The 17,490-nt window shown below is 38.5% G+C and overlaps 1 protein-coding gene across 1 annotated transcript; it reads left to right on the top strand.

Moving 5' to 3' along the window:
* Positions 1-978: 978 nt before the first annotated feature.
* chrna9a (cholinergic receptor, nicotinic, alpha 9a) lies at positions 979-16,832 on the top strand. Its single transcript, XM_034301329.2, has 6 exons — positions 979-1,231; positions 3,508-3,653; positions 9,780-9,934; positions 11,967-12,150; positions 12,920-13,274; positions 15,455-16,832. The coding sequence occupies exons 1-6, from the start codon at positions 1,186-1,188 to the stop codon at positions 16,282-16,284; spliced, it is 1,716 nt and encodes a 571-aa protein (XP_034157220.1). The 5' UTR covers positions 979-1,185; the 3' UTR covers positions 16,285-16,832.
* The last annotated feature ends 658 nt before the right edge of the window (positions 16,833-17,490 follow it).

Raw genomic sequence — 17,490 nt, 5'->3', positions numbered from 1 at the left:
AAACAAAGAAGATCTCTGTAGTTGAATTTGATGGGTTAAGAGATGTGTTACTGCTTGCATTTGAATGGGACTGTGCCCTCTAACTTTCGGTTATATTTCTAGTGACTTGGCATTTAAAAAATTGGAGAAATAATTAAATTGTTCCCTTACATTTTACAAGATATATGAATTGGAATCAGTGATGTGATTTAAGATGAATTGTATCACTGTGCTGGTGTGGAACTTAGGTCCACAAAAATCCCAAATAATCCAGTTTAAGACATTTTTATACATCAGTGTATATGCCAACAATGAAACCTTTTATTGGTGTCTTTTTAGATTTGAAAGACGGGGAGGCTTAGCTCCGTTAACCCATTTATACCAGCCGCCCCAGTCTGCAGTGTCTTGACATGAAAACCTAACACTATTATTAACACTATTACTGTTATTATATTTGTCCTGTGTTGCCTGCTGTCTGTATATTGCTCCCCTCATGTTCATAGTTTAAGTTTTGTATCCATAGCTCATGCTTAGACTCCTGGTTTTTGTAGTGTTTATATTTGTTTGTGTTTCACCTGCAAACAAACCACTTTCACTTGCATCTCACTTTCGAATCCATGACAGTATTTAAGTATGATTATGTCACATGACATGAAGAACCAGTGCAGGTGTTACTGTATGTTGCCCTGTGAACACTATCCGTAAGTAAAGTGTTACCAGATATTGTAAGATGAGATAAAATCCTTTTTGCTGGAGGCTGTGACTTAAACAAATACTGTACATTCAATTTTACATTGTTCTGAATACTGTAAAATGTGGTGGCATTTTTGTTCAAATGTAACCCTGAGTTTGCGGTACATAATTTCACCTGGTTTCCTTAGTTACTCAGTGAAAAAGTGTATGTGTGTGTGTGTGTGTGTGTGTGTGTGTGCGTATGTGCTATGTGATACTCCAGGTCTTGTTTCACAGACACAAGGAGAGTGACATTCAGGCCTTGGGCTCTGTTTGTAGTGTGCTGTAAAATCAGCCTCAACCTGAGCACTGTGCAGGTAGCGCACTCCTAAACCTGTCTCAGTCTTTAAGAGGCCTGTTTGGCATTTAAAAAAAAAATCCTGTCAGTACAACGTGTAGCCCCTACTGAGGCACCAAATAAACAGCATCTACTTGTTTTGGTCTTTTCAGCCTTATTTAAGTATTAAAAGGAAGATGAAGGTCTATGTTCTTGGGCTTCTTATTAGTATGCGATTCCCTGGTGAGTAGTGATTATCATTCTTATTTTATGTATGCATGAACGTGAATGATGTATTTTACTGTGATTATTGTGCACTCCTGAACAATGTAATGTAACAATGCAATAACAATGTTATGAAGTTGTCATGCTTACACATCCTCTTTCACTATCAATTAGTGTGTAAAAAAACTTGTGTTTATGTGCAATTAGCTTCATAAAAAGGTACTATTTAGGACACTTTTCTGTGGTGCTACATTTACATATAGTCCACAAGAGAAAATGATAGTTGAATTGATAAAAATGACCCCGTTCAAAAGTTTACATCCCCTTGATTCTTAATACTGTGTTGTTACCTGAATGATCCACAGCTGTGTTTTTTCGTTTACTGATAGTTGTTCAAGAGTCCCTCGTTTGTCCTGAACTGTTAAACTTTTGAACAGAATGGAGATGTGTACATTTTTCTTATTTTGCCTAAATATCATATTTTTTCATTTAGTACTGCCCTTCAGAGGCTACAGAAGATAGTTACATGTATCCCAGAAGACAAAATAAGTTAAATTTACCCTGATCTTCAAATTCAAAAAGTTTTCACCCCCCGGCTCTTAATGCATGGTTTTTCCTTCTGGAGAAACCAACTTTTGACCTCAACTGTATTTAGTTCACAGTCAGACTGTTTGCCTTCCTCCCTTCAATGTGCTTAAAATGTTATCATGAAATTAATGTGTTTATATCACAGCACTGTTGAATTAATCGGTCAACAGGTATCAATTAATTTTCTATAAAAACTGCTCTGCCAGTAGTTCTGGCAACAAGGCATATCATAGGCTTATATTAATGTGCTCATTCTAATATGTTATCATTTGTACAGTAACAACTTACAGAGTGACTTGCATGGCTGACACTCTACATAAACAGCTTAAAAATGCATGTGCACTTCTTGAAATAGTGAAGTTATCTGTGAAGAGATGCTTAATTTCTGAGAAGAGTAACAGTAACAGCACTTTGCCACAGCCATCCATGACCGGGTGTCCAAGAGAGCAAAACTGGCCATGCTCTCTGGGTGGGAGGAATACCATTACGCTCTCTCTCGTAAATCAGAATGACACTAACCATTTGTGGGTGTCTGTAATATATGTGGACGAGGGCAGTTAGCACTTAGATCTGGGTTTGTTCAGCTGCCCTGTGACAGCATGAACAGCAGTTCAAAAACAGGCAGTGGCTGGCTTCACATGTCTCGGAGGAAGCTCATGCTAGCTTTCACCCTCCTAGGTTTGAAGCTATCCTGTGATAGGGGAGAGGTAACTAGTGGGTGGGATATATCAAATGACCAAAATGGGAGAAAATTAGGTAAAAAAATTGTCATGTTATTCTTTGAGGAATTAAAAATAATCTTTGGCAAATTGCTGTGTTATAAGAGGAATAAAACAGTTCAGGAAGTGCTGTTATCAGATAATAATAATAGTAATACTACTACTACTACTACTACTACTACTACTAATAATTTCATGTGAATAATAGCTTTCATGTGAAAACTGTAATCAATTTCCTGGTTACACAATTGCACTATTTGTCCATGTAGTACACAGTTATAGAAGGGATTTATTTATAATTGCACTATCCGTTGTCACCCAAATGAGGATGGGTTCCCTTTTGAGTCTGGTTCCTCTCAAGGTTTCTTCCTCATATCGTCTCAGGGAGAGTTTCCTTGCCACCTTTGCCTCTGGCTTGCTCATTAGGGATAAATTCATACTTTTACTATTTATATCTTGAATGTATTTATTTCTGTAAAGCTGCATTGTGACAATGTCCGTTGTTAAAAGCTCTATGCAAATAAAATTGAATAATAATAATAATAATAATAATAATAATAATAAACTTTGGGGTGGTAAGAATATCTTAGCTTTGCTTCAGGCTGCATCACACCACCCTGTCATTGATTATTTTCCTATGACAGTACACCCTGTTATGTTTTACTCCTTACTTAACTTCTTAAAGTCTTTATCTTGGCTATTGCTTAGCTGGCTTTCAGGATGTTTTTTTTTTCATGGATAAAACCAATTTAGTCTTCATTTGAAAATAAATTGTGCCTTCACAACAATCAAAACAGTTAACTTGTAATTCCTCAAGTGTGTAATTTTTTTTTCTCATTGCATGTACACTGTCAGGAGGATCCTAATTTCTTTGTTTCTCATTTTTTGCATGTCACCTCTTATACTCTATTCAATATGAAACCAAGTGTAAAATCCTCCTGCCCTACCTCTCTTTCATTCTCCATCACTCCCTCCCTTTTATTGCAGTGGTGCTATCTGCTCAAGGCCGCTACGCTCAGAAGCTTCTGAACAATCTGATGGAGAATTATTCTAAGGCTCTGAGGCCTGTGGAGGACACTGACAAGGCTCTCAATGTTACATTGCAGATTACACTCTCGCAGATCAAAGATATGGTGAGGTCACCCCCACCCCTACACACATACACACACATGCACACATCATAAACAATAACTGCACAGAGCTGGCTTGGCGAGATAGTGAGAAGCCTCTCAAACCATTTTCTCTGATATTGAGGTCAACAATGATAAACACAAAACACACCACCTACAACATCCCTCTGGCCTTCTTGTGGTCGATGTACAGTATTTGTGCATGTGCTATGCCCTTCTGCCTGAAGTGATGAAACCACAGACTGTATATAACAGATTTTAAGTCATAATTCTATCACAAACCTTTAATTCACTGCTTAGGTTACAGGTTCATTGAATGGCCAACTCAAAGAATTCATCGGTTGTTCCTCTGAGGGGAACTTGAAAGGTTGTATTTACAGCCTTATAACAGAGTTTCCTAATCAATAAAAGTTCCAAGTAGAACTCTATCTCAGTCAATCTCTTATTTTGAGACTATGTGCCTATGCAGCCTTTACACATGCCGTCCACTTTATTAGGAACACCTGTACACCTGCTCTTTCATACAATTAACCAATCATTCAATCATATGGCAGCAGTGCAATGCATAAACTCATGCAGATACTTTTCAACAGCTTCAGTTTATGTTCACACCAAACATGAAGAATGGAGAAAAAAAATGTGATCTCAGTGACTTTGGTTTTTGGTTTGAGTTGGTTTGAGTATTTCAGAAACTGCTGGTCTCCTGGGATCTCCTGGGATCTCCTGGGCACAACAGTCTCTAGACTTTACACAAAATATGTGCAAAAAACAAACAAATAAACAAAAAAATCCAGTGAGCGGCAGTTCTACAGGCAGAAATGCCTTGTTGATAAGAGAGGTCAGAGGAGAATGGCTGTGACTGGTTTGAGCTGACATGAAGGCTACATTAAAATAAACACTCTTTATGACCACGGTGAGAAGAAAAGCATCACTGGACAGTTTAACACATTGCCTGGACTTTTTCTTAAACTGTCCGTTTTCATTCAGCCTCATCATTGCTGCCTCACAGCTCCAGGATACCCTTTTCAATCCTGGGCTTGTGTTATTGTCTGTGTGGGGTTTCACATGTTCTTCCCATGTCTGCATGGGTTTCCTCTGGGTTCTACTGGTTTACTACCCCCCAATGTGAATGTGTGTACATGGTACCTTGCAATGGACTGGCATGCCAAGCAGGGTGTATCACCACCTCATGCACAGTGTTCACGGATCCACTGCAACTCTGCTCAGGATAAACTGGTTAAGTGGTGAAGATGAATGAATTAATGAATGTATTTGAATTTTATGTTTTCATAAATAAAGCAGATTCACCAGTCCTCAGCAGTCATTATACCTACTAAACCCTTTTCACTTATGGTTCATTTTCACTGGAATGGATTGACAGGATTCATTTTCATTGCACATTCCTTTACAGCCTTCAAGAAATACCTGAAGACTCAGATCGTCTGAGAACACTTGACTGTTAATTCTTGATCCTTGATTCTTGAGCACTCTCCCTGCGAGTGTGTGAATGTTTATCTAGATGTGTTTTTATTAACTGTACTGTTATCTGCTGAGGTGATAGAGGCTGCTTGTGGTTTGGGTTGTTACTTGACACATCAGTGCAAAATATTCTTCTTTACCTTGTGCGATTTTATCATTCATAGTTTATCACATGGCTATGTGACCAGAAACTGTAGAGTCACTCCAATTTACTTTCAATTTTAATTATATCTCTGTTGGTAGAAGATTAATTCTACAATACCTGTACCATTTTTGCCTTGTTTAAGCTATCTTTGAATTGCAAAAAGGCTTATATCTTTGGATAAATTAGTCTAGCTTGTGAATGAATGGAAATGCTCAAATTTTTTTTTTTTTTGCAACGGTCTTATTGGCAACAAAGATTGTAAAAGAGATTACACCATGACATATGACTGTGTAATTTGACTTGCTATTTAATATTCATTAAGTGAATTCCAGCCATATCAAACTCAATCAAATATTAATCTACTGATCTAACCAAGAACTCTCCACCAGCTGCATTTGGTTTCTTAAAAACTCTGATTAGGACAATGCTTCCACTGTTCTCCACTGAATTTCCCAAAAGCACTGTAGCTTGTCTGTTTGGTTTTGTCGTGAGAGTAGCAAGTTGAAAATAAAGTGTCTGAAGAGTAAATATAATTTAACTGGCAGCAATCATGCACTTTATGGTCTTACACATCAGCCACAGTCTAACTTTCTTGTCATGTCAATGATTTGTCTGACAGATGGAACAATATCATTGTTAAATAATCATGCTATCTTTTTCAGAACAATGAACAAACTGTCTAGTACTAGGAGTACTATGTTTCATGTAGAAGAGACAGCTACAGTTGTAGGTAATGCTTTAATTAAAGATGGCAGACAGCAAACAAATGCAAAAACACTTAGCTTAATCATTCTCAAAGACAGGCAGAAGGTCAGGTGATTCACTAACAGGATATCCAAGGCAAAGGCAAAATCACAAAAGCCTGGGAAACGATCTAGATCAAAAACCATGAACACAGATCACAGGCTTGGTATGTCAGATGCATAACAGCTCTGAGTGGATACTTCAGAATGAATGAGAGATTTGTGTGATTATACAGTGGTGAGTGGTGAATGTGTCCAGGTGTGTATAATCAGTAATCAGATGACTGTGAATGTGACAATGAGTGAGAGGGCTGGGTGTTGTAGTCCTTGGTGGCCATACTTATAGACCGGCCTATTCCCCAAGAACTCAATCCAGGAGCAGGGTTCTTCTTAGGCCTACCTCGTGGCCAGGGCCCAGGTCTCTCTGGGTGTCGGGCATGGAAATCCTTGCAGAGAAGGGTATCAAGGATGTCACATGCTGTGATCCAGCATGCTGGGGGGAACCCCTTCTGCTAGGGGACCTGAAATGATGGGCTTGAGGTGTGATATGTGGAAGGAGGTGAGGCAGCAATGACGTGGTAGGGCTAGCTTATATGTGACTTCATTGATGCACTGGAGGAATTTGTATGGCCCAATCTAGTGGTGAGTTAGCTTTCTGCAAGATGTGTGATCTTGACATCCATGGTGGAGAGCCAAAATCTATCACCAGGCTGATACTGTGGAGTGTCACCATGATGTCAGTCAGCAAACTCTTTGTTACTCTAGGCCACATGCTCTAAACATTGACGAGTTCTCTCCGACACTTGTTCACGCCACCTGAACCCCTCATCCACTGCCGAAGAATCAGGGGGTTAGCGTTCCAGGGAAATAAAGGATGTTGGTAACCGAGGACACATTGGAAGGGAGTGATCTGGGTGGCTGAATGTCTCAGTGAATTTTTGCATGCTTGGCCCATGGAAGGAAAAAGACTAATCCTCTTGACTGTCTGCGGAGAATGACCTCAAAAACCTGCCAACTTCCTGATTAAGCCTGTTCAGCTTGGCCATTGGCTTGGGGGTCATATCCAGAGGTGAGGCTGAGGGCCACTCCTTACATTTCCATAAATTTCTTCCAGACCCTGGATGTGAAATAGGCTCCTCGGTCACTAACAATGTCCTCAGGTATGACAAAATATCTAAACACGTGTCCAAAAAGTAGTCCTGCAGTTTCAAAGGCTGGATCAGGTAGAGTGATTTTTGCAAAGTCTAGAGTAAGGTGTGACCAAGGACATTGTGAGGTTGGCAATGGTACTAATTTTCCAGCGGGCAGAGTTCATGGGACCTTGGCTTGGGCACACTTGGAACAGGAGAAGAATATTTTGTGAATGTCTGTGATCATATGTGGTCACCAGTACTTATGGTGGAGCAGTTGGTAAGTTTTATGAATGCCCAGCTGACCTGTGGGCCCAGGTGATGAGTCTTATCCTTAGTCCTGGAGGTTGGGACAGGTGACAGGGCTGTGAAGACATTTGGCAAGTGCAATTTCCTGATGAATGTCCCAGATAAGAGCACCCATGAAACATGACTCTGGAAGGATACTTTCTTTACACTGTTGTCTGGGAGGGGCAGGATCAATACATGAGAGTGAGTGTCAGCTTTGACATCCTTGGAGCCAGGTCAAAATGAAATGCTGAAATTACCTGGTGAAGAAGAATGCCTGTCTCGCTTGGAGAGAGTTAAGCCTTTTAGCTGTCTTCAAATTGTCAAGATTCTTGTGGCCTATGAAAATTAGGAATGGCTGTAGTATGCCTTCTACTTCTGTCTCCACTCCTCCAGGGGCAGCTTTATGCCCAGCAGTTCTCTATTGCTAATACCATAGTTTTGTTCGGTGGTAGTGAGCTTCTTGGAGAAGTAGGCAACTAGGTACAGCTGGGGTTTTTCTCAGATTCTCCGAGGCAGGATGGTGCCCACTCCTGTTTCAGAGGCATCCACCTCCACTATAAAGATTTTTTAATGGGCAAGGTTGTTTCAGGATGGATGCCATAATGAGGGCTTCTTTAAGGTGTTGCAAGGCTTGGTCGGCTGCTGTGTTCTACTTCAGTTTCTTTGGGTCCTTTTTCAAAAGCACTGTTAGGGGGCTGGAAATGCAGCTGAACCCTTTGATAAACCTTCTACAGAAATTGGATAAGGTGAGGAATTTTTGTAGCTCTTTGACATAGGTGGGACCTCGCCATTCTGTAACTGGCCATTCTGCCACCTTGCCTTGGTCCATGAATACACCTTTGGCACTGATGATGTAACCCAGAAATGACACTCTAGGTACATGGAATTCACATTTTTCACCCTTGATGTTCAAGTGATTTCTGTGGAGAGGAGATAACACTTGTTTGAAATGGTCTACATGGGCTTTCCAGAATGGTGAGTAAATTAGGATGCCATCAATGTACACTATGATGAACTTTCCGAACATGTCTCTGAGCACATCATTTATTAGGCACAGGAGAGCCTGTATGGCAGTGCACAGTACTCATAGTGACCAGAGGTGGTGCTAATCGCCATTTTCCAGTCATCCTCTACAGATGAGGTTGATACGGATGAAGTTGTAAGCATTGTGCAAGTCTTATTTGGTGAATATTTAGGCTTGTCTGAGTTGTTCCAGGGCAGATGGGAATAGTGGTAGAGGATAACTATATTTAATAGTGATCTGGTTTAACCCTCTATAGCCAATACAAGCTCTGAGACTTCCTCCATTTTTCTCAAAAAAGAATCCAGCTGATGCTGTTGAAGTGGAGGGTTGAATGTAGCCTGGTGTGCATTGGTGTACTCCTACATAGCTTGATTTTCTGTGGTTGAAAGTGGGCAGATGCGGCTTCTGGGAGGCAGGGTTCCAGGCATTAGGTCAATAGCACAGTCACAGGAATGATGTGGAGGTAAACCACTGGCTTTGGTTTTGCTAAACACCTCTAAATTTTCTGGATATTCAGGTGGGATTTCCATTTGCAGGGGGAGTTGGGACTGTCAGTGGAGGTTGAGGCCTTCAGAACTGAGTGTAATTGGAGACAAGTTAAATTTTGGTGACCATCTGATGATCTCGCTCTCTTGGCTCAGGAGATATGGGGATTGTGTGTCTGCATCCTGAGGAAGTTGAGGACTATTGGGTATTTGGATGTGAGGGTTATGAGAAATGAAATGGTCTTGTGATGCAAGGTGCCGACTTGGAATTGGAAGGGCCTGGTACAAGGGTTAGGCACCCTCGTCCTATGGGGCCTCCATCCAGGGCTTGGATGTGAAGAGGGTTTTGCAAAGGTTGGACACTGAGGTTGAGCTTCTCGACAATGGTTTGATATACCAGCTGAATATCTTTTTTGTCTTTGCACAAGTACAACGAAACAGGGTTTGCAACTTCTTTACTAGATGCTATATAAGAAATAATAAATAAACAATACAATAAAAAAGAGTATGTATATCCTATGTGTGCAACTGTAGCAATGAAGTAACATTACAAGCACTATAAACAGTATGAAGAATGTTTGGCCATAATAGTGCAACAGCTCATGCAGATGGCTGCAGTTGCTGGTAGTGCTATTATTAAAGATGGCAGACAGCAGAAAAATCCAAAAACCAGGGAAAAAATAAAAAAAAACAGGGATACAATCCAGTTCAAAATTGTTTGTCATTATTATTTCTGGCACAAATCAGAAATCACCAAAATTTGATTGGTTCGGGGGATTCATTTTCTGTTGATAGTAAATTTCTGAATTTTTCTTTCTCTCTTTGTTGATAGGATGAGAGAAATCAGGTGCTGACCACATACTTATGGGTGCGGCAGGTCTGGCATGATGCGTACTTACGCTGGGATAAAGATGAGTATGATGGCCTGGAGGTCATCCGCATTCCTAGTGATCTGGTCTGGAGACCTGACATTGTCCTTTACAACAAGTAACACAGTTTTATAATCCTTACACAAGATATAAAGTAGCTTCTATCAAAGGAACATACATACTGTCTATAAGATATTTTTGGCAGCAATAATTCAACAACTTAGAATAAAACAATGCAACAGATAAAGTAGCAACACAGATAATCAGGATTCTGCATAATAAAATTATGTTTCAGAGTTAGACAACCTACACGAAGCGAAATTTCAGAAATATAGATAGTAGATCTCATTCAGGATATTTCCTTTATATGAGAATCCCTAAACATGCTATAATAATATGTAAGGCATTACTGTAGCAATAAAGCACAAAATCACTCTTAGACATCAGTAGTAACAATGCAAAAGAAAAAAAGCATAAAAGAAAAAAAAAGTAAATATCTTGTAGCATATTTGTGCTATATCACTCACATACTGGTAGAGCATAAAAGGTGATTCCATGATAGGGATGAGGTTTGTGTCCACCTGATATTACATTTACAAATATATTTAAAATAAAGGTAAAGACATGTAGCCACAGGGAAAGTGTCCTTCACAACAACATATATGTATATTTCATAACTTAAAATGTTAATGTGCATGTTACATAACTTAAAACATTAATGAAACCACTACAGTACTGAGAAGGCACGTGTATTACACCACTACAACTACACTCTACCTTAGAAAAAATAATCAGTAAAATTAAAAAAAAAGATTTTTGCATTACTATTTATTATTATTATTTTGCCTCATCCATTTAACTTCTCATACTTGAAACATCTTTCTAACCCTTTTACTTGAACATATTCACCCCTATGAAATATTCGTAATATTCTACGTCACATGTTCAAAAGGAAGGTGCATCAGCAAAAAAAGTTTTTTTTTTTTTTTTGTTTCTTTTCATTGATATTGTGATATTGACTGATGAGATCACTTTGAAAATATAACATTGTTCCCAAATTATAGAGGCAAAGTAAATTATCAATTAAAAAATAATTTTTTATTTCACATTGTATTTGCTTATGGTATGCTAAAAAAACTCAACCCTACTTTTGCATTTAATTGTCATTTATCAAGCTGGATACGAACATATTTATTCGTAAATCATTTTTATGTGCATTTATACAGGAAATGTGGTATTCCTTGACTATCTAATGTAAACCTCGACTTGATCGACTTCAAATCATACAATTTGCATAGATTACTGCACTTTTATATATGGATTATACTGTCACGGTTAAATTGCTTATTTTTTTATTACATTTACAGCATTTAGCTGATGCCCTTATCCAGAGCAACTTATAGAAGTGCTTTGTAATCTCTAAAAAAAAATATCCTCATGCTAGTTCTATAGGTCAAGGACTAAGAATTCCATTGAGAAAGTTTTGTGAACCCCAGACATATTATGTTATTAGCATTAATTAAAGAATATGAAATATAAAGAAAGCAAGCCAACACAAAACCATAAATTAAGACAAATAAAACTAATCATTCAATTATTACAAAAGAAATGTCACTGGCTGGACAGGCCGGTCTGTCTGCTCATAGCCTTAAGGTGTAAACAAATGCCTGAGCTGATTAAAGATTATGTACTTACTTATTTTTATCAATATTATACGTATATTAATAAATATTTTATTAACATAGAAGTGAGTCAAAATAACTTCCATTTCAGCCTTTACCCTCATCATTCATTTCAAGTCAAAATAACTTCCACTTCTGTCTGTCAGCCTTTGCCCTAATCTTTCAAAAAAATTAGATTAATCATTTTAGAATGGTTAAATGCATGTTTTCTTTGATTCAATGTTAAAAATGATTATAAATTTTCATTTTCATTAAGAGTTTCAGGGGATAAATTCACAATCCTGGAATCACCCACATAACAGTAAACCATTATATGAGATTTTCTCATCATGCATACATGTTGCAGTAGCATTATAATCACATAAGAAGCATTCTGTAGAATTAAGTTACCATATTTAAAAAAAAAATACAACTGGGAACATATACATGCAAAATATCTGCCTTGCTTGCTTTCTCTCTCTTTTTTAGTGCTGATGAGGAAGACTCATCAGGCCCTCCTGACACTAATGTAGTGTTACGGTACACTGGTGAGATCACATGGGATGCTCCTGCAATCACAAAGAGCACGTGTGTGGTGGATGTCTCCTACTTCCCCTTCGACAGCCAGCAGTGCAACCTTACTTTTGGCTCCTGGACCTACAATGGCAACCAGGTAATATGTAACAGAAAACACACCAACAAATCTCTGCATAAATACACACTACAAACAAAGACTATGATGTTGACAATGTGAAAAACTACTTTGACAGCAAAAAATTACTCGGCTTTGTAAATATGAAACAAGAGATTTTTAGTGACTGTTAGGAAGACTACGTATAGCAGTGTTCAGTATGTCTGCCTCCATACATAGCATCTGAATTCCTAATAATGAACATGAAAAAGCTATATTGGAAGCACTTACATATATATCTCACCATTGGTTTAGTGAATACTCTAATGTGGATACTGTAGATTTGTATTTAAAAACTGCTGCTGTAATCCTAAAGACTATCTTGTGCTCATGATAGGACTCTTATTCACAATATGCTCATACTGAACATCTTTTCAACACACTTAATTCTTAAGACTTTATTCTTCTACACCTGGATACTGTAATGATTTATCATCCGCTATCCATGGATGGGATCTTTTTAAGTCTGGTTCCTTTCAAGGTTTCTTCCTTATGTTATCTCAGGGAGGTTTTTTTTTGCCAAGGAGTTGCCTCTACCTTGTTTATCTAAATCTCCTTCCGGATTTATGTAAAGCTGCTTTGTGACAATATCTGTTATTAAAACTGCTATACAAATAAAATTGAAATGAATGGAAAATGGAAATGGCTGCACACCTGTGTGCACATGTATACCCAGAATTTCTGTGTGTTACCACAATCTGCATATTTCATATCACATATGTCATTATTCTTCTGCCTCTAATCACTCTAGGTGGACATCAACATGGGTGGTATGGAGAGTGGCGACCTCTCAGATTTTGTGGAGAATGTGGAATGGGAATGTCATGGCATGCCAGCTGTCAGGAATGTAATCATGTATGGCTGCTGCTCAGACCCATACCCAGACATCACCTACACGGTGCTGCTGAAACGTCGCTCCTCATTCTATATCTACAACCTGCTCCTCCCCTGTTTTCTAATCTCCTTCCTGGCTCCACTTGGCTTCTACCTCCCAGCTGATTCTGGAGAGAAGGTCTCACTTGGAGTCACAGTGCTTCTAGCCCTCACTGTCTTCCAGATGATGGTGGCTGAAAGCATGCCACCATCTGAGAGTGTGCCACTCATTGGTGAGTTTGGGGTGGAGTGTTAAATATTTTCTTAGTAACACTTACTAGAAGTTTTTGTTTCAAATGGTGGAGAAATATTACATCATATAAATTTGGCCAACATTGATCTTATCAACAGGGGAGAGAGAAATGTCCTCCTTTCTACCCTGAGAGTAGGGCCAGTTATGCTCTCTTTGACTTCTAGTCATGGATGATGGTGAAATGTTTTCACTATAAGGCAAACATTTAGTTGTGCCAGTTTTCTACGTTAAGCTACATTAGCCAAACATTACAGTAGCCAAAAACTACATTTTATTTTAAATTCACAGTTGATAAGATGTTAATCACTTAATACTTTTGAGTCTACTTATTACTTTTGAGCTGGCATAACTGATAGAAGTCCAGTGAGTGAACTACTGTAATCTCAGAATCAGTGTCTGGGGCCAGGGTTTTGTAGGTAACACCTCATCCTCAAACTTACAACACTGCTTGCTCAAAAGGATTATCAAAAAGTGAAAAAGCCTTCAGTTCTATGGTCTATGTTGATTAGGATTGGATTTGGATTGATAGGATTTAATTTGTCCATGAATGTTGTATAATTTCTGCAAAGATGTGCAGACTTATGTCTTCAGCAGTGGACCTGATTTTCAATATCACCCATAACCATTAGCAGCCATAAGTCCTTGTTACTGGGAAGAGCAAGAATGGCTTTAAGGTGCATATGAGGCATATGAATAATTATATGATAGTGATACGCAATATAACCTTGAGGCACACCTGCTTTAACTGTGGTTAACGGCCAGGCATAATTAAAATTTTGAAACTTATGTTTCCAATAAAATAGCAAAGGAGAGATATTTGAAAGTGAATGAGTGAAAATCCTTGTATATTTCTCAGGACTTATTATGATTTAAGATGGAGGCTAGCCACAGAACCCATGGCTGAGAGGTAACAACTAGTAGGCATTAACATACAAATAGGTGACAAAGGAAAAAACAATACAATACTATAGTATACTATACTATACTATAAAAACAATCCAGTCCTTGTCTTAGTACGGTCCTGGGCCACATTGAGCCACCAGAAGAGCTTTAGTGCTCCTTGGCACAGATTCTACAAGCCTCAAACTGTACTGGAGGGATGAACACCATTCTTCCCACATACATGCCCTCAATTGATGTTTGGCTTTACATCATTATCCTCATCATACCTTCATTGAGTCCTCATGTCCTATGGATGGGGGTGGAGTCATCCTGGAAGTGTCTACTCCCTTCAGCACAGAAATGTTTCTTCATAGGATAAAGGAGTAACTTTGATTTGTAGTGACACTTAGGGGACATGTGGACCTGAAGCATGCCGGAAAAATACCCTCCTGAAGCATACAGAGCCACTGGACCCATTTAGTGTAGGCATCAAGCAATCAGGCCTGTACCACTGTTTTAGTGCTCTTCAATCTACTATGTCTATATTCTGTTCCCCTGCCTTCTCATCTCCTTCATAGTTCAACTTGGCTTCTACCTCCCAGTGCATTTGGTTTGAGTGTTTATTAGTATTATTAATACTTATTAGAAGGATTTTTGTTTGATATCTCTGTTCTATATCTCCAGTACAGTAATATACCTATCCATTTACAGCTATGTTTTCCATATATCTAAATCCATGTATTTTCCATAGATCAAAGATCACGTTATTCAGTATTGCTATTGAACATTTGAATATCCCATTGAGCCAGTTGAGCAGTTTTTATGACTGAAGCTCCAAAAATATTTTCTTCTTGCCTTCTTGATCCAAAATCAAGGTCAACTGGGCCTGCTTAGCATTCTTATATATGCCACAGAGCATGGTAGAATATTAATCACTTAAAATAGTGTCTTGGAGAACATTTGTCTGGAAAGAGCTGTAATCATTGTTTCTCCACTAATTTATTGAGGTTTTTCCTTTAAGTTGTCACCCATATATAGATGAAACATGTAAGATGGTTTTAGGATTTAAGATTTAAGTACTTAAAATACATGACCCTGGAATGTAAAATATTTAATGTCTAAAATGTTTAGACATTACAATACTGGAGATTTCTATAAATGGTGTAAAGTATAAGAGCACAAAGTAGTAAGAACCAAAAACTGGAGCCTGCATCATCTCATTACGTTAATGTGTACATGCACTGATGTGCTTATTTGTTGCATGGTCTTATGTCACAGGTAAATACTACATAGCAACAATGACAATGATTACAGCCTCCACCTCATTGACGATCTTCATCATGAACATTCACTTTTGTGGTGCAGAAGCCAAACCGGTGCCCCACTGGGCCAAAGTCCTAATTATTGACTACATGGCGAAGATTTTCTTTGTGTATGAGGTAGGGGAGAACTGCACTACTCCTCAAAGTGAACATGGCCTACCTTTTGTTGAGGACCCACTGGCTAGTCTGGAGAGCTACGACTATTTCTCCAGCAGTTTTTACAGCAATCACCTACATGATGGGCCTATTAATCAGTATAACAGGTGTAATAACTGTGGCAGAGATTGTCACCATGCCAGAAATCACCAGTCAAATGGCTACCATTTCAACGCCCTGCACATGGCACATATGCCACCACAGTTCTCATCAAGACAGAAAACACACCAGCCCAATTACATACACCACATTGGGCGAGATGGTAATGCAGTTAACCTGAGGGAGGAGAAACTGAGACAAAGTGATCTCTCTATTCCCGAAAAACTCAGCGGGTTCACTTATGAACATAGCACCAGCTATCAGCACAATAATGAATACACCAAACCATACACAATGGAAGACTACAGTAAAAAGACCGCCACAGAAGAGTGCACATATGTATGTGCTCAGCACCAGAAAGTGGTGCAGAACATTGAGTACATCGCCAATTGCTTCCGGGAGCAAAGGTCAAACCAGGCCAAAGGAGCAGAGTGGAAGAAGGTTGCTAAGGTAATGGACAGGTTTTTCATGTGGGTGTTCTTCATCATGGTCTTTCTCATGAGCATCCTCATCATGGCCAAGGCATCCTGAGATCATGTGATACTAGTTGTGTTCAGATATTGAAGACAGGAGTAATGTGGAAATACACAATCCATTCCGAAGCAGCTTAAAACAAACAAAACAAAAGGTAGAAAGTGATGAAAACTGATCCTTACTGTTACATATGTTCTTAAAGCATTACTAGTAGAACACTACTAACTAGTGCTACAGTAAAATTTGTATTTTTCTAATCACAGAGAATGTAAGATGGATCATGCAAAATTATTAATGGAATAGAATATCCTGTAGAACGGGTGAGAAATGAGTGATGGATGATTGGTGTAAACTGAATTAAAATTTGCCACCTGACAGCTCTAGGTTCCCCAGTTCAATTCTGAGCTCAGGTTAATGTCTATGTGGAGTTTCTGTTATGTTCTTCTAGTGTATACAGTATGTGGGTTTCCTTCGGGCTCTCTGCTTTCCTCCCAAATGTCATGCTGCTAGGTGGAATGGCTACTCTGTATTGCCCCTAAGTGTGAATGAGTGTGTCCCTTTGGATCCACCACGACCGTGATCAAGATAAAGCGCTTACTAAAGACAAATGAATGAATGAATGAAAGTATGAAAAATCATACCGTGCTCTGTATATTTTAAAGACATTATGTTAAAAAATTATTAAAATGTATACATTACATTGTTTCTTGCTTTTCTCTGGATGTACATATAAACATATTTCACATTCACAGACCTATAGCTTTATATTACTAAAGGTAAGCATATTACACTGACGTGCACCAGATATTAAGACAAATGCACTTTTTCTTTTGTCTGTTCTGTTCTTTCATTCTGTAAATCCACTCAAAAATAATGTGCACATTTAAATCTTAATTTAATGCATTATTAGTAAAGTGAAGACATGTTTCTATGTGCTTGTGAGGAGTAAGACAATCTGTTGGCATGGACACATAAATAATATATAATTAACCTCAATTGTACACACTCATCAATAATTTATAAACTAATTAACTGATGGAAGTATATTTACAGTCCTTTAATGTTAAGATGAAAAAACACTGTACATACACAAACACTCAAAGACTAACATTTAAAATACTAAGACTAAAATCACTATGCACTACTCACTTCTTCCTCTGACAGAGAAGCATTAAGCAGAAGTGGCTGTTCTACTTACTAGTGCCCAGATCTGCTGACAGTGAGCACTCTAACATTCACACAACTGTCTGTCTCCTGAACACT

This window comes from Pangasianodon hypophthalmus, chromosome 28 (assembly GCF_027358585.1).
Source record: "Pangasianodon hypophthalmus isolate fPanHyp1 chromosome 28, fPanHyp1.pri, whole genome shotgun sequence".
In the NCBI taxonomy this organism is placed as follows: Eukaryota; Metazoa; Chordata; class Actinopteri; order Siluriformes; family Pangasiidae; genus Pangasianodon; species Pangasianodon hypophthalmus.
The sequence above is the reverse complement of the archived record's forward strand: the minus strand, read 5'-3'. Positions and strand labels throughout refer to the sequence as shown.

Excerpts from the sequence above, each read along its gene's own strand:
- chrna9a (XM_034301329.2), top strand. The coding sequence starts at position 1,186 with ATGAAGGTCTATGTTCTTGGGCTTCTTATTAGTATGCGATTCCCTG. Across the intron at positions 1,232-3,507 it reads TATTAGTATGCGATTCCCTG|TGGTGCTATCTGCTCAAGGC; the intron begins GTGAGTAGTGAT and ends CTTTTATTGCAG. Across the intron at positions 3,654-9,779 it reads TCTCGCAGATCAAAGATATG|GATGAGAGAAATCAGGTGCT; the intron begins GTGAGGTCACCC and ends CTTTGTTGATAG.